General features: G+C 36.6%; 2 protein-coding genes across 4 annotated transcripts; one reads left to right on the top strand and one right to left on the bottom strand.

Moving 5' to 3' along the window:
• The first annotated feature begins 404 nt into the window (after window positions 1-404).
• On the top strand, window positions 405-16,731 carry LOC105045277 (uncharacterized). Of its 3 annotated transcripts, none has more exons than XM_010923506.2 (7): window positions 405-616; window positions 798-830; window positions 958-1,011; window positions 1,096-1,149; window positions 15,251-15,304; window positions 15,396-15,467; window positions 16,283-16,731. In XM_010923506.2, the coding sequence occupies exons 1-7, from the start codon at window positions 551-553 to the stop codon at window positions 16,385-16,387; spliced, it is 438 nt and encodes a 145-aa protein (XP_010921808.1). In that variant the 5' UTR covers window positions 405-550; the 3' UTR covers window positions 16,388-16,731. The 3 variants fall into 3 exon arrangements, with proteins under 3 accessions (XP_010921808.1, XP_019705970.1, XP_010921807.1); XM_010923505.3 differs by having other exon boundaries at window positions 408-616; window positions 795-830; XM_019850411.3 differs by lacking the exon at window positions 798-830 and having other exon boundaries at window positions 406-616.
• A 5,375-nt stretch (window positions 16,732-22,106) lies between these two features.
• On the bottom strand, window positions 22,107-24,753 carry LOC105045278 (uncharacterized). Its single transcript, XM_073257808.1, has 2 exons — window positions 22,440-24,753; window positions 22,107-22,308 (listed from the first exon to the last, which is right to left on the bottom strand). Exon 1 carries the CDS (start codon window positions 24,680-24,682, stop codon window positions 22,883-22,885), a length of 1,800 nt encoding a protein of 599 aa, XP_073113909.1. The 5' UTR covers window positions 24,683-24,753; the 3' UTR covers window positions 22,107-22,308; window positions 22,440-22,882.
• Between the last annotated feature and the right edge of the window lie 2,576 nt (window positions 24,754-27,329).

The raw sequence follows: 27,329 nt of genomic DNA, 5'->3' as shown, positions 1-27,329 counted from the left end.
TAAATCACAATAAATTATAGATAGCCTTAATTGATGAAAATAGAAAAGAAAATATAATAGTGATATCACAAAAAATAGTTAGTTTTAAAATTAAATTGTTCCTATAGAAAATAGACAATAATTAATAAGCAAGGAGGGATACTTTGAAAAAATTAATTTATATTCATATAATTAAATTGTATACCAAATATTGTAATATAGGATTTTTTATAATTTATAATAATATTACTACACATACCTATGCAATATAAAATTTTTTATAATTTTATTAGATAATTATATTTTTTTATAATTATATGATTATAATAATATTATCTATATAATATATCAAATATTATCACAGTATAATCCGATTATCTATTATAAAATTACACCAGGACTACATGCCAGCAAAGGCCCTAAATTAAACAGCGACAAAGGCGGACCTCTTACTTCACTCTTCCACTTTCATCTCCTGTCACTCTCTCTCTTGCCGCTCGCAAGAAAGATCAAGACTGGGTACGGTAAAGAGAGGAGGAACAAAAGAAAAAACCCTGGAGGACGAGCTCTAATGGCGGATGCCGATCTGGATCCAGCTCCTTCGCCGCCGGCTGTGGTTCCTCTACCCTCGCCCCCTGTAAGCTTCAAAAATCTGGTAGCTTTGATCCACTTGAAAGGATTCGATTTGTTGGAATAATTCTGGAATTAGAGTTCTTTCAGATCTATCTTTCATCTCTGTTTGGATTTTAGTCTGGTATGAGATGTTCTATGGTAGCTAATTAGGTCTGTGGATCTGTTGCTTGTGGTCTCTGAAGAAGGTCCAGTTTCAACCACTAGGGGATCGGATCACGGTGAGATGGAAACACAATTTCATGTGTTTGGAGTAATTTGTGTCTTTCTGTTGGTGTTTTATATGGATGTTGTTAAACAATTGCGCTTCTTTCAGTGGGTTATTAATTTGATATGGTTTCTGGCCAGGAATTGAATGAATCGCAGTCGGAGTTGTTGCTCAAACTTCAAGGGCTGAAACAAGTTGGTTTCTCTCCCTTCTCTTCTTATGGTTAGGGTTAGGTTAACAGCGAAGCTGTTCAGCTAATAGGGTATGCATTGCTGCAGGACTTGCAAAACTGGAGGTCAAAGTTGGACACACAAGTTAAGCTTTACAAAGATGTGAGTTTTTTCTTACTATTAGTCGAGAAGATTAAAAAATATCGTTCTGGTTTCCAAAAAAGCGTTTTTAGTTCTAAATTTTATTGCTGTTACGTCTGGAAAAAAATATACTGACATTCTGTTAAACTATTTTAGGTTTAATTTGTGTGAAAAACATCCTAACTCAGTTTTTTTTTTTTTTTTACTCCGTACTTAATAAAACACTGATAATACATGATTTTTTGCTGGTGCATACAAAGGAGTTGGGATACGTTGTCAGATGTTTTAGTCAGATTGTCAGATAGGGGCCTGGGTATGTGGAGTACATTTGCATTTCATCCATTTTGTTCTTGAGGCGAGAAGAATGGATTTAACTGAGTACAGGTATTATGGATTTTACGGATCTGTCTTTCTATGCGATAGAGTTTAGTTGATCTAGTGGCATCCTGACATTGATCTATTAGTTCTACGTGATTTGGGATTGGTAAACTCACTATTGGAACATGAAAAGGGTATTTTGATCCTGATTTTGATCATATTTCTGCTAAATGTTGTTCATAGAAGTTTAAAATCCTAATTCTTCTAAGTTTAAGTGCATGTAGATGAGGCATTTTGAGTTGAAAAGCTGGATATTGGAATTTTAGGAGGTAGTTGTTATGAATGCCTAAGCATCATGTGGTCACCTAGGTGGATAACTTATGTAGATAGTACTATGCTTTTCTTCCCTTTGCCGCTCCTATGTTCTCATGGTAACTTGTAGCTATTGGTAGGTACAACCATGTTGCTAAGGAGGAAGAAGAAGATTGGGAGAATGAAAATCATCGCTATTTTCCCAATTCTAATGAAGTGCTTGCCTAGGATGCTCTAGGCAGCCCAGGTGCCTATATTTGGTCTAGCTGCTTGGGTAGATCTAGGTCCCATGTAGTAGGGGGACCACCCATGCCTAGCCCAGATGAAGTTGTCCCATATGACTGCCTTTTGGAACAATGCTGAAGAATAAAAGGGGAACACTGCTGCTTGGAGAAAGGATTTTTGGGGTGGTTTGGTGTTATGATTAGTGGAAAAATGTCTTGATAAGAATCATGATCTTGGTGACATAGAAAATATTGGTGCTTTCCTGCTGTGCCAAGGAAGGTTCTTGACCACAGTATGCCAAACAGCACAAAAGAGAGGAGCAGAACTGTAGACCAGCTCTAGGCTGATTTGTTTGTTGAAAGGTGACATGAAACTAAGATTTTCCAAAGAGTTCCCAATGCATTGCTGAGAAAAGGAGGAAATATAATCTAAGTTTCAATAAGAGATATTTTGGGGAAAGGTTTGGATTTTATAGGTTAGCATGGAACAGGTTAGAGACCTAAGTCTAAAGGTTTAGATGGTAATTCTTGGTAGATGCAAATCAGAGGGTGGATCATGAAAATAGTTTTGAAAAGGAAGAGGTGTAATTAGTAGTTGTAAGGAGAGGTTGGTATGTCCTAATAATTCTCTTCTTTAGTTCATCCAACAATTTTGGCATATAGCAGGAGATTAGTGTCCAAAATTCTCAACTTTTTCTTTCATAAATGAAACTTCTAAGCAGTTTGAATTCTAATTTTATAGACTATGAATGTTGATGCAATAGTCATCAATAGATTCTGTTGCCCAGAAGTAGCAACCCAAGAGGATGGGGTGAATTGGGTTCTTTAAAAAATTTTAACCAAATTAAACACTAAGCAAATATGTGCTTCAAATTAACTTAACTTAGTGATTGTGAGGTATATGCAATAGTATTGCAGTGGTAGTAAAATAGCAAAAGCAATGTATAAATGTAAAGCAAGGATTTAAAGCAAATAAGTAAAGCATGAATGTAGGCAAGATAGCACAACACACACACAAAATTTATAGTGGTTCGGAGCAACCCACTCCTACGTCCACTCTCCAAGCTTTTTTGTGATTTTCACTATAATCCATCCTTGATTATAGTGTGTTTGTTTTTTTGGGCTCACAAACAAATCCAATTGGTTTTAACCTAGGTCAACCAATCAAAATCTTTACACCGTGAGTTTTTCGGACTCATCAACAACCTAGATGGTTTTTCGGGCTCACTAGCCAAATCTTACACTCGTCCAATTTCGGACTTGGATAGACCTAACCCTAAATTTCTTTCTCCTAAAAAAACTTGTAAAGAAAATAAAATATAAAAAACAAAAATTTTAGCACAAAAGAAAAACAGAAAATAGAACTCTTTTGATGTTCGAAGAAGTTGTTGATGTATTGCTCAAATGAAGCTTCAACTTCTCTTCTTGATGCTTAAGAGAATGAAGAAGATATTGGAGAAGATCACACTTTGAAAGCTCTCAAAACAGTGCACTACTTTCTCTCTTTTTTTCTCTTTTCAAAGGTATTCAATGTTTCTCATAAATTTGATTGTTTTCTCTTTTCAATCCTCTTAATCTCACTTTTCAAATGATTTGAGAATGTGTTTTGGCCATTGGAGAGCTTGGAATAGCCGTTAGACACGAAAACTAGCCGTTGAAAAAGTGCAGAAAACTAGCCGTTATTGCTGTCTCCGTGCAGTCGAGCTGGCTCGAACAAGCATCTTGAAAATGTAGTTTTCTATCCTTTTAAGAGAACCAGCTCGGATCCATTTCGAGCCAGTTCGGCTACATGTCAAGCCAAAGTTTCAATCCCGTTTCGTGCCAAAGTCGGCTCGATTTCTTCCGGAGTCGGCTTCAAACTTTTCAACTTTATTTTTCTTCATTGTTTGACCTTCCAAACTTAAATTTTCTTATCCCTAATGTTTCCAAATAATATTTTCATCCTCCAATGTCATTTTTTTCATAAAGAGCCATCCTTGTTTCATTTTCTCCAAACTCCACTAAGTCTAAATTTGAAAATCCTTCTTTGAAGATCTTGACTTAGTGATTTTGTGGAGGTTTTTTTCCATGAAATTTTTTCATTTTTAATACCTGGAAAGACCTACAATCATTCTTGAAACACATGAGTAGATACATAATATACTCAAAGTTTGGCGATCATCAAATAAATCATAGGGTCAACAATCTTTTCTTTTTTAATGATGGCAAAACTTTGAGTATATGCTAAAGAAACAAATAATGTATTTTAAAAAGTTGAAATAATGTATCATGAAGTAATACCTTAAACATGAAAATACAGAGATTTTTAATGAGCCTTCAAGTATATTATTACATATTATTGTATATACTCATATCAAAATAATGTTTCAATTCAAATCAATGAGTATCAAGGTTTCAAGCATCAAAACTTTAAATTTTTTGAGTATCAATCCTTCAAGCATATACTCAACATACTTTTCCTCCTTTTTGACAGCATCAAAAAGCTTATGGGAAGGAGCTAAGAAAATCATCAAAATCAATATGATGAGAGATGTATCAAATTCAGAAAATCAATTTAAATAAATCATCTCTCTTTTTGAAAGTTGTCTTTGATTCAAAATAAGTTTAAAACATTTCTTCCTTCTTAAAATTAGCTTGAATTCAGAATTCAAAATTGCTATCCTCCTTTTTGAATGAAGTTGACTTTATAATCAGATTTTTAATCAAATAAGTGATTACTTTGAACTTGTAAAGAGAATAGAGCTTTCCAAAAGATTTGAACAGTGAAATCAAGTATGGGATTTACCTCAAAATTCATTCTTTCCTTTTCTTTATAAAAATTCATCATTTAAATTCAAAAAAGATATGTATCGGGAATGTATCAGAGTAAAAATAATTTTACAAAGATTTTTCTGTGCATATCAAAAATTGTGTTATGTTCATATTTTCAAATGAGTTTCAAATTTGGATTTAGAAATACATTTCTGGGGTAAGAATGTGTTTCCAATTCAATTTAACTCCTAGTAATTTTCAAGAATGATCATGCAAATCAAATTTATAAGGTTGGCACAAGAAAAGATTCAGTATCTTAAGTTTCAAAGTTGGAAGCATGTATCAAAATCAATTTGTTTGGAGTAAAAAAAGTTTCAAATTCAGTTTAACTCCAATTAATTGTCAAAAATGATTTAGCAATTAAATCAAGTAAATCAAATAGAATAAGCACATGAAAGCTCAATATGAAAATCAAAGCTCAAATTAATGGCATAAGAAGGCTCAAATCAAGAATTTAAGATCAAATTCAATTTTCTCAACACAAATTGAATTTTCAACCAAGGCTAGATTACTTTTCAACTTTTCTCCCTCTATTTTTCATAACAAATGCTAGAAAGTTAATGTCCTTGTGTCTCTCCCCCTTTCTCTTTCAAATTGTGCATATTTAAGCTTAACATTTTTCTCCCCCTTTGTTTTACATGTCAAGACATTTTCAATCAAATAGTCTTTTAAGAACACATTTTCTTCTTAAATGTTTTCTCCTCCTTTTGCAAAAATACAATGTGGGTTTAACTTAGAAATTCAAATCAAGATTTCTTCCTTTTTTTCAAAAATATAGATGCAAACATACTTCTTAATTCAAAATTTTGAATAATATAGTCTTGAAAATGCTTTTCTCCCTTTTTGATATTAAAATAGATTATTCAAAAACATATCATAAGAATTTGTCCCAAACAATAGCAAGAATATAGCCATGAAAATTCAGATTTGAGATATAGCATTTTTTTTTTGCCAAAAGATAATGCGATGGAATTCATGACAAAAATTAGACTACTTGATACTAATTATAAGAAGTATGATATCAATTGTGTTTAGCTTAAGTAAATAACAACTTACTTGAGAAGTTCAATTTCATACCAATTTCAAAAGATTCAAAAAGAGCATTTCTCAAATTCATCTCTTAAAAATAATTAATCGAAGTAAAAGCAGTGAAAGCGATGATTCTCAAAATAATAGATGATAATCAAAGCATGTAAAATATGAATGTTCTTCAATAATTTATCTTTTAAGATCTATAATAATTTTTTCAAAACAAGTCAAATAATATGAATGTTCATATAAGCAAAAGGATCATAGCCTCCAACCAATGAAGATACCACTAGAAGATAACACTTGAAGATTTATGATATATAAATATAAATATATATATATATATATTAAATTTATTTTTGAAAAATAAATCAATGAAGCGAGATATTTTTCAAATTTCAGCTTGAAACTCAATGCATGTAAAGTATAAAACAAATCAAATAAATGAAATCATTGAAATGTTCAAATAAATCAAATAAATCAAGACAAGCATGATTCGAATATTCATCAATAGTTTTCTTTTTAAGATTTATAATGATTTCTATTATCATACTCAAATAATGTCTGCTTCAAAGTAAGTCAGATAAAAACAACATGAAATAAAAATAACATGATTGCTCAAACAAATTTATATAATAAAATATTTTTTTTATTAGGTTTAGAAGTAGTTTCTTTTATTAACACCATTTCACTTAATGATTGACAAGGATTTTTTCTTTAGGGTCAATAATAATATTTTCTTTCCTTTTTTTAAAAACTTTAACTGGAATTTAATTTTTACATTCAGATTTCATAATTTGTTTCCACCTTTTAAAGGTTAGCAGCAACTTTAAATTGAATTTCTTTCTTCATTTTTGAAATAATATAGATTTAGAAACTTTCCTCCTTTTTAAATGAATCAAAGATTTATATCAAATTCAATTCAAGTTTGGCTAGTTTTAGAAAATATGTTTCAACTTGTTGAATTATTAACTTTTGAATAAGATAAACTCTATAACACTACTCTTTTTCCAAAAAAGTCAGAAGATTGCTTTGAGCTTTGAAGATTTAATAGAGCTTTTCAATATTAAGGATTCAAAGCATCAAAAGCCAAGCACAAGATATGTTTTACTTTTCTAAAGATATCTCTTTCTTTTCTTTAAGAGGTATCAATCCATTAAGTTCAGAAAAAGTATAAACTTCTTGGATTTGTCTCAAATAATGTAATATCAAGAATATAGCTTTATAAAATTAGATTTGAGACAAAGACATCCTTCTATTTTTGCTAAAAGGTAAATCAATGAGATATAAGGTCAAAGGTAAGCTATCTATACCAATTGATTAAAACTAAATTTTTTTAAAAATATTTAGCTTTAAAGATAAAATGATAGCTTCTTTGAAATATTTTGTATGATAGCTTTAAGAGGAGAATTTTCAAATTTATTTTTTGATATTGATCAATCAAAATAAAATATGAGTATTCATTAATAAATTCTCTTTTGATATCAAAAATGATTTATTAATATCAATTAATTATTATAAATTGATGATCAAAACATGTAAAGTATGCACATTTGCTCAAAACGAATCAAGTGAATTCACGGGGGGAAACTAGATAAAGGCTCTATAATTAAGTTTTAACTAAGAGTATTTAATCTTTAAGAGTTAAACTAAAATCCAGTGCAAATCGTCAAGTATGTAATTTTTTATGATTTGATAACTTATCTTGGTGTTCTTTAAATCATGATTAAATATTTCAAAGTGTGCCTATTCGTGAAGTGTGCACCTCCGTCACTAATAATGACCCTTGGGCAATCGAATCGACTTAAGATGTTCTGTTGGATGAATTTGATTACCACCTTGTGATCATTCGTCCTGATTGCCATTGCCTCAATCCATTTTGATACGTAATCTACCGCAACGAAAATATATTCGTATCCATAGAATGGAGGAAAGGGGTCCATAAAATCAATTCTCCAAACATCAAAAACTTCTATGACTAAAATGGGAGATAGGGCATCATATTTTTTCTAGAAATGTTCTCCGTTTGCTGACAGCGCAAGCACTCAAGGCAAAATTTATATGCATCCTTAAACAATGTCGGCCAGTAAAATCCACTTTGTAACACTTTCGCGGCCGTTCTCTTTCCACTGAAATATCCCCTGCATGTATGAGAGTGACAAAAGATAAGTATATTTTGATACTCACTCTTAGAGACAGCGTCAAATCACTTGGTCAGGACAATGTTTGAACAATTCGGATTCCTCCCAATAATAATATTTGACTTGTGAGAAGAATTGATCCTTCTCCTATTTTGTCCAATGGAGAGAAACTTGCTCTGTTGCCAAATAGTTAACGATGTTGGCAAACCATGGGATTTGATCAGAGAAAGTTGTAAAAAATTGTTCGTCAGAGAATTTCTCTTTAACTGCATCTGTATTCATCGTATGATCAACTAAGATTCTAGAAATGTGATCAGTGACCATATTTTAGATCAATTCTTGAAGCAGAAGGATTCATCTGATCAATCGTGGCTTATTATCTTTCTTTGAGAGCAGATGTTTCAGAGCCGCGTGATCAGAATATGCTAGAACCTTAGATCCTAACAAATATGAACGAAATTTATCAAGGGCGATTACCACCGCTAGTAGCTCTTTTTCTGTCATGGTGTAGTTCAATTAGACATCGGATAGAGTTTTGATAGCGTAATAGATCACATGTAGCTTCTTATTGATTCTTTGACCTAAGATGGTCCCTGTTGCGAAATCAGAAGCGTCACACATGATTTTAAATGGAAAGGACCAATCAGGAGGTTTTATTATGGGTGCTGTTGTCAGAGCTGTTCGTAACGTGTGAAAGACTTGTAGACATTCTTCATTAAAGACAAATGGCGTGTCCTTAGCTAGCAGATTGCACAAAGATCTTGATATTTTGCTAAAATCTTTAATGAAGCGTTTGTAAAATCCAGCGTGATCTAGGAAGGATCGTATTTGTCGAATCGAAGTGGGAGGTGGTAGTTTTGAAATGATCTCGATTTTGGCTTTGTCTATCTCAATCCTCCTTTCAGAAACAATATGTCCCAATACGATTCCTTCTCGAACCATGAAATGACTTTTTTTTAATTTAAAACCAAATTTATCTCCGTGCAGCGCTTAAGGACTTTGGAGAGATTATGAAGATAATCCTCAAAAATGATTCTAAATACGGAGAAATCATCCATAAATATTTCGAGATATTTATCTAGCATATCTGAGAAAATGGTCAAAATGCATAGTTGAAATGTAGCGGGTGCATTGCAGAGCCCGAACGGCATACACCGAAAAACGAAAGTACCATAAGGGCAAGTGAAAGTGGTTTTCTCTTGGTCATCCGAAAATACAAGTATCTGATTGTACCCTGAATAACCATCTAGAAAATAGAAAAAATGTTGATCCGCTAGCCGTTCTAGGATTTGGTCGACGAAGGGTAATGGAAAATGGTCCTTCCTAGTAACAGCGTCTAGTTTTCTATAGTCAATGCATACTCGCCAGCTAGATGGTGTGCAAGTGGGAAACAATTCACCTTCATTCTCCACTACAGTAATACCTGATTTTTTAGGTACTACTTGGGTAGGACTGACCCATTTACTATCAGATATGGGGTAGATGATTCCAGCATCTAACTATTTTACCACCTCTTTCTTCACTACCCGCATGTTTGGGTTCAGTCTCCTCTGCATGTCTCGATGGGGTTTGGCATCTGTCTTGCAATGAATGTGGTGCATACAGATGGAGGGGTCAATTCTTTTTAGATCAGTAATGGACCAGCCAATAGCTTCTTTGTTTTCTTCAGAATACCAATCAATTGTGCTTCCTGATCCGGGATCAAGTCTGATGCAATGATCACTGGGAGGGTGTCATTATGTCTTAGGAATGCATACTTGAGTGCGGCTGGAAGTGGCTTCAATTCTAGTGCAGGTGGTGATTCTAATGACGGAACTGTGGGTGTATTGGCTAATACGGGCAATGGCTCGTACTTGATTGTCCAAGAGGGAGTAGTTTCAGCATTCGATGTATCAACTAGAATATTTACTTTTTCGCTATCTCTCTCTATATCACAGTTATCCACTCCAAAGTGCGTCAAGTGGGTGTCTCGAGAATCATGTGCAAAAATCGTTAATGTTGCTTCCTCTATGATGTCCTCGAATGTATCTATCTCGAAGCAACTATCAACTGGTCTCTGGGATGTACTGAACACATTCAGTCTCAGTTTCTTATTCCTAAACGATACATCCATGACTTCTGTCTTACAATTGATGCACGCATTTGCCGTAGCTAGGAAGGGTCTGCCTAAGATAATGAAAATTTGTCTTTGATTGCCACTCAGTTCCATGTCAAGGACTAGAAAATCAACTGAAAAATAGAACTCATCTACCTTGACCAAAACATCTTCGATCATCCCACTTGATGTCTTAATTGATCTATCAGCTAACTGTAAAGTGACCGGCGTGGGTTTCAGTTCTTGAAACCCAAAAAGTTCATAAATCGAGCTAGGTAAAAGGTTCACACTGGCCTTTAGATCCAGGAGAGCTTGTTCGATGTGAAAGTCTCCTATAATGCAAGAAATGGTAGGGGTACCTGGATCTTTAAGCTTGGAGAGGTAGTTTGCTGGAATACAGAGCTAGCTTGTTCGGTGAGGCATATTTTCTTCGGAAGTTGTGATCGAGATTTACGTTTCTGAGTGCACAATTTCTTCAAAAATTTTGCGTAAGGTGAGATCTGTTTGATTGCGTCTAGAAGGAGGAGATTAATTTGGATTTGCTTAAATAATTCTAACATCTCATCGAGTCTTCCTCCCTTCTTATTCGCAGGAGTAGGGGCTTTTAGGGCACTCGAATATGGGGCTTTAGGCAAGTAAGGTGATTCCGGTGCAGTTTGTCCATTCTCTACTTTTGGGTCCTTGTTTTTGGATGATTCGGGCTTGGTCAGAGGTCTAGGGTCAGTCTCATTGGTTTTACTCGTGTGTTCAATGACCTTCTCACTTTTGAGAGTCATGATTGATTTGGCGTGTTCAGAAAAGGTATCGGAGTATTGGAGCTCTCAACCATGAATTGCCCTCTCGAATTGCTCTCAGATTGGTTAGGTAATTTTCCTCCTCCTACTGACTGCGGTTGCTAGTTGATCTATTTGGGTCTCTAGCTTAGCAATGGATTTCATGTGGGAGTTAAGGGTTTGGGTGTTGACTTCTAATCGTTCTAGCGCTTTTAGAATCTCTTCAAAAGTTGAGCTGTGACCAGTGGTAGACGGTTGAGGAGCATTTTGGAACTGGTGGTATGGTCCATGCCTATATGTCGGGTCCTGATAGTTAGGTCTAGGTACAGCAGGGCCAACCACTGGCTGTGGTCTTTCGAAAAAATTTGGGTAGTTTCTCCAGTCGGGGTTATAAGTATTCGAATATGGATCATTTCCTGATCTACGAGCTTGTTGGGTTTGAGCTTGCTGGATCTGCTCGTGTACAAACTCAGAAAATTGAGGTGCGGTTGGGCATTCACTAATAAAATGAGTCGGACTTACACACAATGCACAAACATTTTTGGACTAGGTTAGACATGTGATGCAAGGAGTTCTCACTAAGTGTTTCAAAGAGCTGCTAAGCCTCATCCTCACTCTTTAACATGAATGTCCCACCACACGATGCATCGATCATTTGTCGGTGTTTCTCCGATAGACTATCGTAGAAACATTGAACAAGTTGCCATTTGGGGACAGCGTGGTAGGGGCATTTACGAATAAGATCTCTTAACCTTTCTCATATCTCACGAAAAAGTTCACCATCCAATTGAGAAAAATTAGTGATGGCTTTTCTAATTTGATTTGCTTTTTCAATTGAAAAGTATTTCTTAAGGAACTCTCTTTGACGATGGTTCCAAGTTGAAATGGTTATGGAATCTAGGGAGTTTAACCAATGCTTGGCTTTATCCTTAAGTGAAAAAGGGAACAGTTTCAACCTGAGAGCATCATCGTTGAAGTTTTGGATTTTTACTGTGGAGCATATCTCAAGAAATTCGTCCAAGTGTTTATACGGATCCTCATTCGTCAGTCCATAGAATGATGGTAGCATTTGAATAATGCTAGACTTGATTTCGTATTGTGTCGCTTCCACAGGAGGAGGCTGGATACATGGCGAGTAGATGTAAGATGAGGGATTAAAATACTCCCTCAATTGTCGTGGTAGGTCAGTTTCTTGTTTTAGATCCATGATTTTGATTTGGTTTGTTCGAATCGTTCTTTCTAGCTCTAGATCTAATGGGTGTAAATCAGGTTGTAATGATCGACGTCCTAGCATGCACCCAAAAGATCTCATTTGAGTTTTAATTTCAATATTTTTTTTTTTTGAAAAAGAAGATGAGAAAAAGAGGAGAAAAGAGTTCTAAAGAAGAGAACTTAAGGAGTTCTAATACTAAGAAGATAGAGAAGAATTAATTAGATTTGATGTTTTTAGTTAACAATCAAATGGTTCAATCAATCCTATCTATGGGTTATCCTAGATTTAGATAGCCTAACTGTCAAGGTCACCTTCAAGCACTCCAAGTAGCAGACTAGCTGCTCAATTGGCCAGATAAGTATAAGGTTGGTGGGGGTCCCCCCGTTATTTTTCTTAGACACCAACCACGTTGGCCAGATAAGCGAACAGAATCAATTAATGAACCACTTTCCTTTGGGACGTAATCTCTGAACCACTTTTTTAGACACCAGTTAAATTGACTAACCTGAATCCGGTCTAACTTTTAGGATTCCTTGTCCTACTGAGCTCGAGGATCCTTAGGGGTCAATGTCTAATCGATTTTAAATTAGAGGTTTAGATCAATGCAATTGCAAGATGGTGGTTTGTGGGCCAAGGAAGGGTGATGAAATCTCCATCTTATGTTGATTAGGGTTTTGCCTTTAAGATTTTTTATGAAAATATGTAATGCAAAAAGAAAAAGCGTCCAAACATGTTAAGTAGCTTTTAAGATTTAATTGGTTTATTTATATTAGTCAAGTGTTATGTGGTGTCTTTGTATTCTTTTTATATTATGTTATCTTTAAGTAAGAAGGAATAAGAGGTAAGTTTTAAATTAAGTTAATTAGGTATGAGAAGATCTAGTAAATCTAATTAAATAGAAAGTAAATAATGCTAAGATTAAAAGACAAGTAGGTAGCCTACAAATAAAGCAACAAATCAAATCTACTTTTAGGACAATAAATTATTCTAAGCTATGAAAAGCAGTAAATCACTAAGAATAATGGGTAATAATAAATAAAATAACTACTCACTATGCAAATAAAGTAATCTCACAGTTAAGAATAAAAGGTAACTACGTAATTTAAATAAAAGGCAAACTACTAATCAGCAAAGTATGGAAAGCAAGAGTACAAGAGAAGGAAATAATCAACTAAAATATAAAGCAGTAAAGCATATAAGGTAGTCAAGCAATCTAAAATAAGAAATAAAAATCTAGAAAGCAATAAAATATTTTTTTTTGTTATTTTGCAGATTTTTTTTGATTTTTTTTTTCAAAACAATCACGCCAATCCCCGGCAACAGCGTCAAAATTTGATGCGTGTCGTAGTACATCAAAATTAATCCTACTCACTACTATGTAGATAGGGTGAGTCGGGATCGTATCCGCAGGGATCTTAGTTGATTATTTCGAAAACACAAAAGAAAAGAATAATAGATTGTAAGAAACTAAGAAAGAAGCATGAAAATTATAATAAAATTATATTTTATTAATCAAATAAAGAAGCATACATAAAGAAAAAAATAAAATTGCGATACAAGATAACTAAACCAAGTTGATCTTCTTGCTGCGCCTGATGGTGGATGTGTCTCCTTGAATCCTTCGTCTTCCTCCGTGCAGACAGCGGCGGGATGGCTGGAAGGCTTGGTTTAGGAACTCTAAGGAAGAAAGGTTGATGGAAGCGGGTATGTAGAAGAGAAAAGATAGCGGCACTAGGATTAGGACCTCTCTTAGATTTGATGGGATGTGGAAAAGAGATCTATGGAGGAATATGGTGTCGTGCTAGGGTTAGTACCTCTCCTAGACTTATGGAGAAGAAGAAGAGGCAGAGAGAAAGAGAGAAGCTTGAAAAGAACTTAGGGTTGTCTTGATTGAAAAAGATGGAGACCTTAGGGTTCTATTTATAGAGTGGAGAGGCTAGAGTTTCATGAAAAGAGAGGTAGAAGTGTGAATAAGGATCCTTGGATCTTCATATTGATTCTCCTCCGTTGATGTTTAAGTCGTGTTCCCACTAGAATAGGAGCTGGTTGCCTGATTCACTCAAATCTGATCCAATTTGAGTCTAATTTGAGTTATATGAACCCAAACTCTCAATTATCTGCAAAATAGACCAGAGAGCATCAAATTTCAATAAAATAATATTAATTATTACAATATTTAGTATCTCTAGCGATTTAAATTAAGTATTCATCAGTAGTCATGCATTTATGGCGTCAGGGCCTAAAATATTCCTATATATCGTTTTAGCTGGCAATGCAAATGATAGGGGCATTTGAATCTTGTAGGTAGGACTAATTTGCAAGTTGGTCCAGTGAATAAACATAGTTCCACATTTGTGATAGCTGGTGTGCCTGTAATTCTTTTGCACTTGTACTGCATGTTGCTAACATAAAGTTTTCTAACTAGCGTGCATAGGATTGATGCTTCATTGCTTAGCCTTTTATATAATGAATGTTCACATAATCAAGAGCTTTCGGTAAGGTGATCTGGTACCGGTACTAGCACTAATATCAGTTGGCCAGCAGTATAGTATGGTATAGTACTGTGACTTGCCGTTCTAGTGCATGCCAACAAAAAGAGCTTGCGATGGAGGAGGGAGAGGGGAGAGAGAGAAACTAAAAGAGATGGACGAGGACCATGGAGGATCATCGGAACCTTGTTGACTTCAATTCGAAGCGTGGAAAAATAAAAAAGGTCCCAGCCCCTATGTTGTTTGAAACAAGGGAACCTAAGGGTTCCAGCGCTCCTCCATGGCCCCTCTGTCTCTCGCTTCTCTCACCCCTCCCTCTCCCCCTCTCTCTCTGTCCTCCCTCCCCCCCCTCTCCTCCCCACATTTCTCAAATCGAGGGGATGGAACCATACTGGTCTGCTCCTAATACAGTTTGGTACACCTTAAACTAGGCAGTTTGGGATGGTCCCGTCTTCCTTGGCTTTCAGAGTTTATCTATAAGATTATTTTTTGGATATATGTGGTGTCAGAATTATGGGATATACTTTATATAGGTCAATATATTGTCATTGTAGGTGTCTTTTTTGCTTGTGATCTTTGTAAGAGCGGTCGCTATTTGTAATATCTATTTAGCATGCCTATTCTGTCAGGCAGCCTACCCTCTTTTGTTCATTTTTAGTCAGTGCTGATTTCCTTAGTTATGTTTTCATCTGATTTTAGTTGTGATAATACATGCAGGAGCTTTCAGATCTCAAAAAGGCGCTGAATACTGAACTTGGGCAGCTGAGATCGGTAAGTTGATTGAATCCTTTATCTTTCTTCTTCTTTTTTTAATGTGTGCATGAGTGGGTCCAAACTCATTTTTTAATACTGCTGATTTCAGGAATTTACGGAACTGAGGACCACTCTTCAAATGCAGCAAGATGATGTCACACTGGGCCTTAAAAACTTAGTGGTAAGCGTTGTGCCCTTTCTTTTGTGGTGTTCAAACTTAAAATCTTACATGATGCTTCATTTTGTGGAGTCATTTTGAAATTACAGCTAAAGGTTTGAGAACATACAGACTTCCTGTTTTTCCGAAATTTGATGTCAACTGTGATATGATCAGCTTTGAGGCTGTTGTTTTCACCCAAAAGTACATCGTATAATCACTTGTTAGTCCCATACTGAAATACGTTATACAATCATTTGCTAGTTCCATACTGACCTGTTCCCCTTGGGAAATCTAGGTGGTTTGATGTCTTCAAATAATTACACTTTGAAACTCTCTTTTGTGAAATTTGTAATTTTTTATTATTCTTGTACATATGATTTGATTGATGTGTGTTTCAGTAAAATCTTTCACTTGCAATAAAACAGCCTACATACAAGTTTGTATTATCACAAACGTATCAGTCTGGAAAAAGGGGGGTAACCAGTGGTCATTTGATGACTTAAAAAGTTTGACTTACTATTCCTTTTGGTGAAATTTGTAATTTTTAATCGTTTCATTTATAAAATGAGCTGATTGCTGCATCAAAGTGTAGAATTATGCTAGTTATTTTGCTGCCTAGATGATTTCAGTCAGTATTAGATGTATGATGGGGGAGTAACTTTGCCACTTCAACTCCTTCGGTGCAACTGCTGCACCCTCACAAACATACAAAAGTGAAACATGAACTTTGAGTTATTATTATGTATCTATTCATGGATTGGGTGAGTTTTGTGTCTGTATCTCTTTTTTTCTTTCCCCTTTTTCATTAGAAATAAGAGGCATGGTCTACATGGCAGATTCAAGATGCACCTGAGCAAACCGAAGAACAAAAAAATCTCGAGGTGGAGGATGGCTTGGAGAAACCAGAAGCTCGTTCCTCAGGCAACTCTCAACTCGATTAATAAATAAATGGTTTTCTTGCAAGTAATACAGATGCTGCTTTGTGTATGGCCAGCTGCACCACTGAGAGATGCTATTAGGAACTTGAGTGATGCATTGAATACAGTCATAGACAAATTTATTACAATACTTGTATTTTAATATGGTGAAAGGCCAACAATTATGGTTGACCTTTTACTAGATTCATCTTGGTTGCACCGTCTCCCATCACGTTCTGAAGCCTCATCATAGCTACTCTTTACTCTTTGTAACTCTTAACTGTTAATGGCAGGTATAAGCATGTGTCAATGTAAATCTTGGAAGCTGTGGAATTGTTCGTGCAATGCATTGAGCATCTTTCATATTATTTTTGCATCACATTGACTGTGCTAATGGATCATTCCTTGTTATCACAGCTGCAAAGTATTGATCAAATATTGTGTTATAATAATATAACCTACTGTTCTCAATCGACAGATGGTTATGCCTTGCGTTTCTCTGAAGTTGAGGAATATGTCAGTATATGCTGAGTCTGTTGTTCATTAGAGATGTATTTTCCTATACCTTTTTGGGGGTGAGAAGGCATTTTCCTACAGTCATGTGCATATTTTGGCCCGCTAGTGGTAACAGGACATTATGTACTTTTCTGAACAATGTATAGAAAACTGTTTTCTTTTCTCAGGCTGATCATATAACGAGTTATGTTATTCCAGAAGTGTCATTATTATCATTATCCAAGCCTTCGGGCCTCAGTTAGCATGGCTACGTACAAAAGTGATCTGCAACCTGGTGGTTGCCTCCCTCCTTTTGAATGAGGCTCTATATTGGAACAATGGCAAGAAATGATTTAGTGTTTAGTATTCGTTCTTCTTGCATCATTTATCAGACTTTTTTAGTGGTAAATTGCTGTTATTTTCAAGAGAAAAAATGAAAGAAAGACGTACCATGCAGGAATATGTCTATTACGATTGTTGGTTTATTATGGCTTGTTATTTGTGATACTCGTGTTTGAATGAGATGGCGGTATTGTTGGTGGATCATTTTTGATAGCAATTAGGTGGCTTCTTCCATGGTATTGAACAACCATTGCAGCCACTAAAAAGCCCCAGCAATGATGAGAAGTGAGATTCAATTAGAAGCGGCTTGGAGAAATCACCTAGTAGCTTTTTTTTTTTTTTTTTTTACACTGCTGCTATGAATGAAAGCAACATATTCTGAGCCAATAATATCTATTCTTTTCAGGATATGCTTCACAGGTACATTAATGCCTTTGTCAAGCTGCAGTCATTAGGAGATTTATGACAACATAGACTCCTGAAGAGGATATATAATTTTGTGACGACTTTGTTATAATAGGGAAGAGAATATATCATGTGCGGTATAATAAAATTGATGTGGAGTGCATCATCCGATTACATTGGATCATGTAATGTAATTAATGATAGAATAGACATTAATGCCGTTCCATTTTTTTTTTAATTTTCAATGACGAAAATATCTTTTTCTTCATAGAATAAAAAAAAAAAAGTATCATTATTTTCTGATGCTTTGTATGACTTTCTGTGAATATATATGACATCTTGAATAATATATATGACTTTTTGTGTCTTTATGATATTCTCAATAATATATATGATTTTGTGATATCTTGTATGACTTTCTGTGAATATATATGATATCTTGAATAATATATATGGTTTCTTGTGAATATATATGATATCCTAAATAATATATATGACTTTCTAATATCTTATATGATTTTCTATAAATATATATGATATCCTAAATAATATAGATATATGATTTTTGTGAATATATATGACATCCTGAATGTCTTCTTAATATTTTATATAACTTCATATCAATATATGTGACATCATGAATAATATCTATAACTTCATGTGAATATAAATGATATTCTGAACAATATATATAATTTTCTATATCTTTACATAGTATTTTGTTGGTTATTATAACCAACAGAAAGTCATATAAAGCATCAAAAAATTATATATATCATTCAGAATATTATATATATTCATAGAAAGTCATATAAGATATCAGGAAGTTATATATATTGTTTAGCATGTCATATATATTATAAAAAGTCATATAAGATATTAGAAAGTTATATATATTTATAGAAAGTCATATATATTATCCAGGATGTTATATATATTCATAGGAAGTTATATAAGACATTAAGAAACCATATATATTATTCAAAATATCATATATATATTCATAGAAAATCATATATATTATTTAGAATGTCATATATATTCACAACAAGTAATACAAGACATCAAGAAGTTATATATATTATTCAGAATGTTATAAAGGCATAGGAAGTCATATATATTGTTCAGGATTTCATATATATTCATAAAAAATCATACAAAGTATCAGAAAATAATAAAATTATTTTTTTTATTTTATAGAGAAAAAGATATTTTTGTCATTGAAAATTAGATAAAAAAATTGAGCGACATTAAATATCTGTTCCATCATTAATTACACTACGTGCGCCAACGTAATTGGACGATGCGCTCTACATCAATTTTATTGCACCGCATGCAGTGCACAAAAAATTACTCGAGAAGAGAAATAGTTGTAAGAAGTCAAGCTAGCAGGGCCCCTTCATGTACCTTTGATCAATACTATTAATAATGGCAACACTTCAGTTTCTTCGGGCATGACAATATCTTGGTGTGCATTATACTGTGCTATGCTTATAAGTGAATTTCTCTTCCAAAAAATGCATTTTTATTTTTTTCTTGCAGTCATACACAAAGAGACTATGAGTAGGGGCATGCAAATAGTTTGGTTAATCGAAAACTAAACCAAATTGTTAATTATTTTGGTATTTGATTCAATTTTTTTTTTTGAAAATTTTGATTTCAGTTTAAAATCGAATCGAAGTTTTTTAATCAGTTCGAACTTCGGTATTTAATTTGATAATTTAGTTAATCAAAAATCAAAATTATCTAATCTTCTTCAATTTAATATTTAGATTTTGTTTAAGTATTATTTGGATTAGGTCTAGTTGGACCATGCCAAATCCCATGGTAGATATCATGCTCTGTTAGCCCTCGTATTTCACCAATTCCCAATTGTCCATGTTGTGGTTTGTTTCTGGTTGACATCGGAAGACAAGGAGGCATAGCACTGGAGCAACCTGCAAAAAAATATGGGTCGGAGGATTATGCTCCCACGAGGATCCTCCATCACTCAAGTCAAAATGTGCAAATAGAGAAGCAGAATTTTAACTCTCTAAGATGGATTACTTATCTAGATCCTCAGAATTTGAGTATTTATAAAAGAGATGGCTGTGTAATCATTTTTGGTAGACAGGCTGATCGAATCTGGTACGGTTATTTAGTTGTGATTCTCAAGATCAGATGGTTACATCTGAAAGATTTTTAGGATCAGACGCTTACACCCAGATAGTATTCACAGTTATGGACAGTTGGCGTCTGCCTTTTGAATCTGAGCCCGATCAATCTGCTTTCGAGAAGAGATCAGAGAGTGTAGTGTACCGACTAAGAGTTGGGACTAATAATTTTCCAACCAAAGCTCAGTTAGATGGATTGATCCGGAAGACTAGCCGATCCGCAGTTGTTATGCTGATCAGAAATTGTTCCGATATGCAAGCTATGTAGGGATCGGATGCGACTGGAGATCGATCAACTGATTTTTCGATTAATAGTTGGATCAAACATATGCCAACAAAGGATCGAACGAGTCATAATCAATCATGCGACTGTACTGCTTAAGATATACAATCCGACAAGCTCTTTTAAATCAGAAGTCAGGTCAAGAACATGCTGACGAGAGATCGGACAGAATAACCTCCGATCAAGAGTCGAGACAGATATTTATCGATCAAAGATCGGACAAACCACAATAATTAGGCCGCTTGAGAGGTGCTGATATGGATCCGATGGATCATAATGGGCTTGAATCTTCATACATTATCAATCCATTCTAAATTACTCCCAACAATCCACTATCCACTATGTATATGCTCCGAGATTTGTCCAAGACCTCGATTCACTTGGACCTTGTGTGGCGATGCTGGTATGCAATATTTTCTTCTAGATTTGATAATCTCCTTGCCCACTGGTAGTCTAGTACTCGGATCATCGAATGCCTCTATGCCATCTGCGGCCTGCCCTCTTCTTCCAGCCCCTCTCCATCATTGCCGCCGACCTCCTCCTCCTTCGTGCCTACTGCCTCACCCGTCGCCTCCCTCCCTTTTGCCGCCGCCTCGCCTTCACCCTCCTCTAATCCCCGACACTCTTCAATACCATCAGATGCCTCTGGCCTCCAGCCCCTAGATGGTGGACCATCAGACGCCACCACCTCCTCTATAGTCTGCCCTCCTCTTCCAATGTCTCTCCATCACCACCGTCGATCTCCTCCTCCTCCTTGGCACCCGCTGTCTCACCTGTCGCCTCCCTCCCTTCCACCTCCATCTCACCTTCGTCCTCCTCCTCTAGTCTTTGGCGCTTCTCAATACCATCGAACACCTCCAGCCTTTGGACGATGAACTATCGAACACCGCCAACCCCTCTGCAGCCTACCCTCCTCTTCCAGCATCTCTCCATTATCGCTGTCAACGTCCTCCTCCTCGACACCCACTGTATCACCCATTGCTTCCCTCTCTTCCACCATCGCTGCTGCCTCACCTTCTCCATACTGTTCCACGATCGATCCATCACTGTGAAGGTTTAATAAGCCCAAATCAAAATCAAAAGTCCAACACGGAAAAACCCAAAACCGAATTACTGAACCCAATCGAACCAAAATTATTTCGATTTGATTTGTTCGATTTTAGACTACTTCGATTCGATTTTTAGTTTTATAAAATATAAATTCAAAAATTTGATTTTTTAAAATTTCAATTTAGTTTGAACCGGAAAAACTGAATGGCCATTCCTAGCTGAATGGCTTATGTGGGAACCGATGGCATAGCACATTTTCATGATATCAGTAGCGAGCGTCAATGTCACAGCCGCCAGAATGAGGTGCATAAAGCCGCTTTATGGAGTCTAATATTTATTTCATGGTTGCCAACTGCAAAGCTTCCTCGTAAAACCACAGATTTGGTAAAGCAGCAAGGGTAGGATGACCCAAGAAACAACTATTCCGGAACTTGGCTTGAAACTTGCAGCCTGCAAAGAGGACATCCACTAAGCTAGTGTTCCACTCACCAAGAGATTAGATGGACATATCGATAGCAATTTTTTTCTTAAAAAGTATCTGTTATTGGGAGCATTTTCATAAAGGAGATCACATACTTACCTATATCTTTTCTAGAACCTGACAACCTAAATGGTTGATAGCTTAAAGAATGCCACAATACAACTAATATAAAGAGCATTTGCTGGATTAGCTATGACCTTTGTGCTTTACAAATGGGTGAAAGTATGTTTGCCTCCTTATTAAAGCAATCAATTCAATCTTTATATTTCTTAGATAGGAAGTACTGAGGCAAGACCGATGACAGATTGGTCTCTCGTGACAGTGAGATCCACCCTGGCCAAGATGTCAGATGAATCCAATCCACGTATGAGCTTGCTACATCTTTCAGATTTTGATACACCCACAGGTTAGGCAGAGGTCTCTGACTATTGCATTGATTTGAACCAATGCATCTCTTCTTTGAACAGTGCAGCCTCCGAGAATCAATGGATTATAAGGAAACACTCAATAAATTATTCAAGAAAACATGAAAACTTTAAGTCACTAAAGAAGAATCCGTATTAGGATTCTGGAATAGTTAAATGATACAGCACTCCAGAAGTTAGTTAGCACTTTGCTGAATGATATCTCAAGTAAATAGATTTGTCAGTAATATTGAGACAAAAAAAAAAAGGAAAAAAGACACCTACAAACTCTGAAGCAGTCATTCAAGATACAAGCCAGATGCTATATCATTCTGTCAGTAAACAGAACAAGCACATTAAAATAAAACACAGGCATATTAGGAGACCTTCTAATAAAAAAATATATATATTCAGCCAAAAATAACCACCAGGATATATATGGATAATGGGTTTAAAAGCTTACGTTTTTGCACTGTGTACTGCTTCTAAATTCCCGGTAGAAAAAAAATTTGCTTTGCCCTGCTATCTGGTGAAACAAGTTCAACCATGACCACCATGAAAATCTTCTCAACAAAATCTACCTCTGAACTTTGTATGGCTTGAATCTCTTAGGCTACCATTTTTATAAAGCTTAAGAATAAACAATCCGTCTATAGAACCTTTTAATTCAGGAGTTTTAAGATCATGAAGCTTTATCATGGTGCTTAATCTGGACCAAGTGCATGTATCTAGAAACCAATCAAGAAGTTCAAGTCCATGTCCATTATCTTGGAAGGAGAGATGAACTTCCATATCATAAGCTGGTTCACGGATGAGCAGATCAGGGGCGACTAATATCATCCCTAAAGAAAATTTTGCTTGTTACCATGAGGTTTCTGCTTATCATCATGGTCCACTTGTATAACCCTATGAAGTTACTCTTCTCAAGCCGAATGTTTCGCTCTCTTTTGTTGTATGAAGACTACCCACAAGAGATGCATAGACTGAATCATCTGGTGTTAGTCCTGCCTCTATCATCTCCTCATACAACCTAAATGCCTCATCTGATCTCCCTTCCTTGGACAATCCTGAGATTAGTGCAGTATAAGTCACTACATTTGCCACCACACCCATCTCTTTCATCTCCTCGAACAACTTCACTGCAACCTGTACCTTCCCAGTAACACAATGTCCGTGAATCAGTGATGTATACGTGTATACATCTGCCAACATCCCTTTCTTCTCCATCTCCTTCCTAAGCCTCTCAGCCTCCCTAATGCTACCCTTCTTGCAATACCCATCGATCATCACATTGTAACTAACAACACTAGGGCTTGCCACTTTGCACCCCATCTCTCGAAATATCCTTCTTGCTTCGACCATATCTCCTTCCTTGCAATGTATGTCAATCAAAGTCGTGTAGCTCACAGTGTTTGGAGCGACCCCTCTTTCAACCATGACATGGAGAAGCTCCTTGGCTTCACTGTTTTTGTTCACCCTGCACAACCCGCAAGCAATCGTGTTATAAGTATACACATCAAGCTCGATTCCTTTCTTCTCCATGATAGCCTTGAAGTTGAGAGCTTTATCCACCATTCCTTTCCTGCAATACCCATCAATCATCATATTGAATATGATATGATTAATATCAATTCCCTTTTGCTGCATTTCATCCATCAGTATCTCCGCAGCATTCAATTGCCCAAGCTTGCAAAACCCATTAATCAGCGCCCCATAGGTCCGGTCATTGGGCTTGAGGCCCCTCTCAACACATTCATCAAACAGTGCACATGCCTGCTTCATATTTCCAGCCCTACAGTTCCCGTTGATCAACGAAGTGTATACATAGATATCCCCACTCAGCCCTCTTTGATTCATTTCCTCAAAGGCCTTCTCAGCTTTGTCCATATGTCCACGAGTGGAGTAGGCATCAATGAGAACAGTATACGTCCCAACACTACGAGCAATGCCTCTCCTATCGGCAAAACCAAGTATCTCATTCACCGAATCAAAATCTCCTTCTTTCGCATAAGCTTCGATCAAAGCATTATAAGATAAGATATTCGGCTCCATCCCCCTTTGAGACATTTCGTCGACCAGTTCCCTGGCAGTCCTAAAGTCCCCATTTTTGCACAATCCATCAACCACAATTGCTGTCGAGTAGGCCGAGACATCAACGCCATCCAATTCAACCATTCGGCGGAAGAAATCGAGAGCCGAGTCCATCTGGCCGGACTTCCGGAGCGCCTGGAGGTAGACGCTGCAGGACCTCCCATCGACCCGGCCGAACCTTTCGAGAATGAGCTCGAAAGCCTCGAGAGCTCCATCGGTCACACCAGCGTCCGCGTAGACCCTGAAGAGCATGTCGAGCACCATGGCGGAGGAAATTTTGGCCTTCTCGCACGAATATTGAATCGAGGAGGCCACGGAGGAGAATGGATGGACGAGGTCTTCGGCGGTGGCGAAGGATTTGAGGAGGGATTTGGCGGCCGCATATCGTTTACTCCTGATGAGGCCGCAGAATTTGGTCAGTTGGGTTTGGAGGTGGGAGGGGAGGGGGGCGGAGCCGACGCCGGCCTCGGACTCGGTGGCGAGGTGACGGCTGGGGAGGAGGGTATTGGGGTTTGGGATGTGGGTTTTGGGGGTGGAGAGAGATGGAAGTGGGGAACTGGGAGGAGCTCCGGAGAGATGAAGGGTTTGTTTCTTTAGAAGGCGTCTTGCCAGCATGACTCCGGGGTGGAAGGAGAGAGGACGAGTGCCTGAAAACGGAGGGAGGGAAGAAGAATGGAAGCACGTCAGTGTAGAGTACCGGTTCGAGAGTGTGGCGTGCATGATATAATTATAATTTTGTATTTTTAAAAAAACTATATAATATATTTAAATAAATAATTAAAAATATTAGAGCAAAAATTTCATCTGATGTTAACCGTTTGATATGGACGGTACAAAAAAATATGGAGTTGGAGATCGTGGACCGTCTAGGACTGAAACTAGATTTGAGCCAGTCCGAGGTCTATCAGACCGGACCGACTTTGGGCCGGGCTATGGGTTAGGTTTGAAATAATTCAGATTGAGTTTGGATCTAAATATAAGATCCGTTTATCTTTCGGGTCGGATTCGGCATATCTTTGGCCTGGTCCTGATTCGGTCCAAATCCGAGCCTGAACTTCAGTTCGAATATCCGACCTAAGCCCAATCTCCTACTAAAATTGATTTAGCCTGATTATCCAACTTCAGTTAGCCCGATCTTAATTAATTAATGCTAATTGGCTTAGTTAATTAGATCCAAACCTAAGCCTTCCGATCCGGTGTTTTACTTCACCTCAATTTCCCCCGAAATTTTCTTACCAAAAAACAAACAAACAAACAAACAAACAAAGCCCAAGCTTGGAGCTCCTGGCCATTTGGTCCATGGCCATCACGACCGCCACTGCAACCACCACCTCCTACTCCTGCACTGTCAATGGAGATCCAGGCGAAATATATGGTGGTGGTGGCGGCAATCAAGGTGAACTTGCGATGGCTGGCAGAGGAGCAGCACGGCTGATCGGTAGGCTTGGAGAGGGTGGGTATAGGTGGGCTCTCCAACAATAGCAAGTGAGAGCTCCAGTGGCATCGATCGCGAGGTCGAGGAGGCGAGGGAGGAGGTCGAGAGGATGGGCATCGTTGGGGTTGGCGATGTTGGAGAGGTGGGAGCTCCAACGGCATCGATCGTGAGGTTGGAGAGGTGGGGGAAAAAGCCAAGAAATTGGGCATCATTGAGGTCGGCGATGTCGGAGAGGTAGGAGCTCCAATGGCATCGATCGTGAGGTCGAGGCAGAGGAGGAGGTCGAGACTCGAGAGGCTGGGCATCGTTGGGATCGACGATGTCGGAGATGTGGGAGCTCCAGCAGCATCGATCGCGAGGCCAGAGAGATGGGGGAGGAGGCCGAGAGGCTGGACATCATCAGGATTGGTGGTGTCGAAGAGGTGGGAGCTCCGATGGCATCGATCGCGAGATCAAGGAGGCGGGAGAGGAGGTCGAGGAGACAGAGGAGGAAGCGATGTCGAAGAAGTGGAAGGTGATAAGGGCGGGCTCGGGCCTGAGTTCGGGTCTATTTTTTTTCAAAATAATCGGGCCTAAGCCCGGCTCAAAACTCGAAAAATTTTTCTGGATCGAGCTCGGATAGGGGTATGGCCCGGCCTAGTCCGATCCAATTCCAGCCCTAACCATCTGATACATCTCACGCATAATATATTATCAGAATTGGGGTTACATGGTAAGTGGAATAGGTTATTATTCTTCATGATTTAAAATAATAGTAATTAAAGTATTTTAATAGGGATTAAAATGGTTTTAGATAATTTGTCATTTCATGTGATTGGTATAATTTCATTGTATTTTTAAAAATGTAAATGGATTGGATTGGATCAAGTCATGAGTGATCCCAATCTGATTTATTACTTGATCAAAATTTAATGTTGGATCCGAACCTAATCTAATAAAAGATCGAGTTGGGTGGATTGGATCCATGAATAAATTTCTAATCTAACAAGTCATTTAGATCAGATAGGATTCATGTATTACTTGGCTCCAATCCAAAAAATTCAGATTCAGATCGGATCCGAATCGAATTTGGATCAAATATAACTAATTATATTTTAATTATCATATAACCAACTACTATTAACCACACAAAATAGATAATAAATAATATTACTCTTAAAATAAATTAAATATAAAAATATTTTTAAAAAATATTTTTATGTTAAAAATATTGTTCATTCAAGTCTTAAATCATGATTTAGAATCTCAAACGGATTCCAGATCAGGTTAGATTGGTCATAGAGTAGAAGATCCAAAATTAACTTAGAAATCAAATAGATCGGGTCGGATCATAATTCAATAAATTCAAATCCGATCCCAAAAATAGAATAGATCAAATTTTAAAATCTAATTCGATCCCATAGAGACTTTTAAGTGGGTTAGATCAAGTCTAAATGGGTTGGACTTGATCGGCTCATGGGTCGGTCGACCTATTTGCAGCCTTATATCCACATGATGGAACCAAAAAAAATATGAAGAATTGTTGTTATTTGTTAACACACGGACATGATGAACTATAATTGTTATTTTTATTATTCCATTTTGGGTTAATAACATGGCATGTGGTTTGATGAATAGTCATGATACAGTGAGATACAAATAATATGAATGGCAACTAGCAAGATATAGATCAGATAGGTCATTATCCATACTCAATTTGTAAATAGAAATCATGTATGCATGCTTACCCCATACCTATCTCTAGGTAAAGCGGGTCAAATCAAATAGAGTTAGACGGAGAGAGTTGGATGGGTAGAGACAGATATAGTTGCAAAATAAATTTTTTTG

This window comes from Elaeis guineensis, chromosome 5, assembly GCF_000442705.2.
Source record: "Elaeis guineensis isolate ETL-2024a chromosome 5, EG11, whole genome shotgun sequence".
Taxonomy (NCBI): Eukaryota; Viridiplantae; Streptophyta; class Magnoliopsida; order Arecales; family Arecaceae; genus Elaeis; species Elaeis guineensis.
Note: the sequence above shows the minus strand (reverse complement) of the source record. Positions and strands in the feature narration are given on the sequence as shown.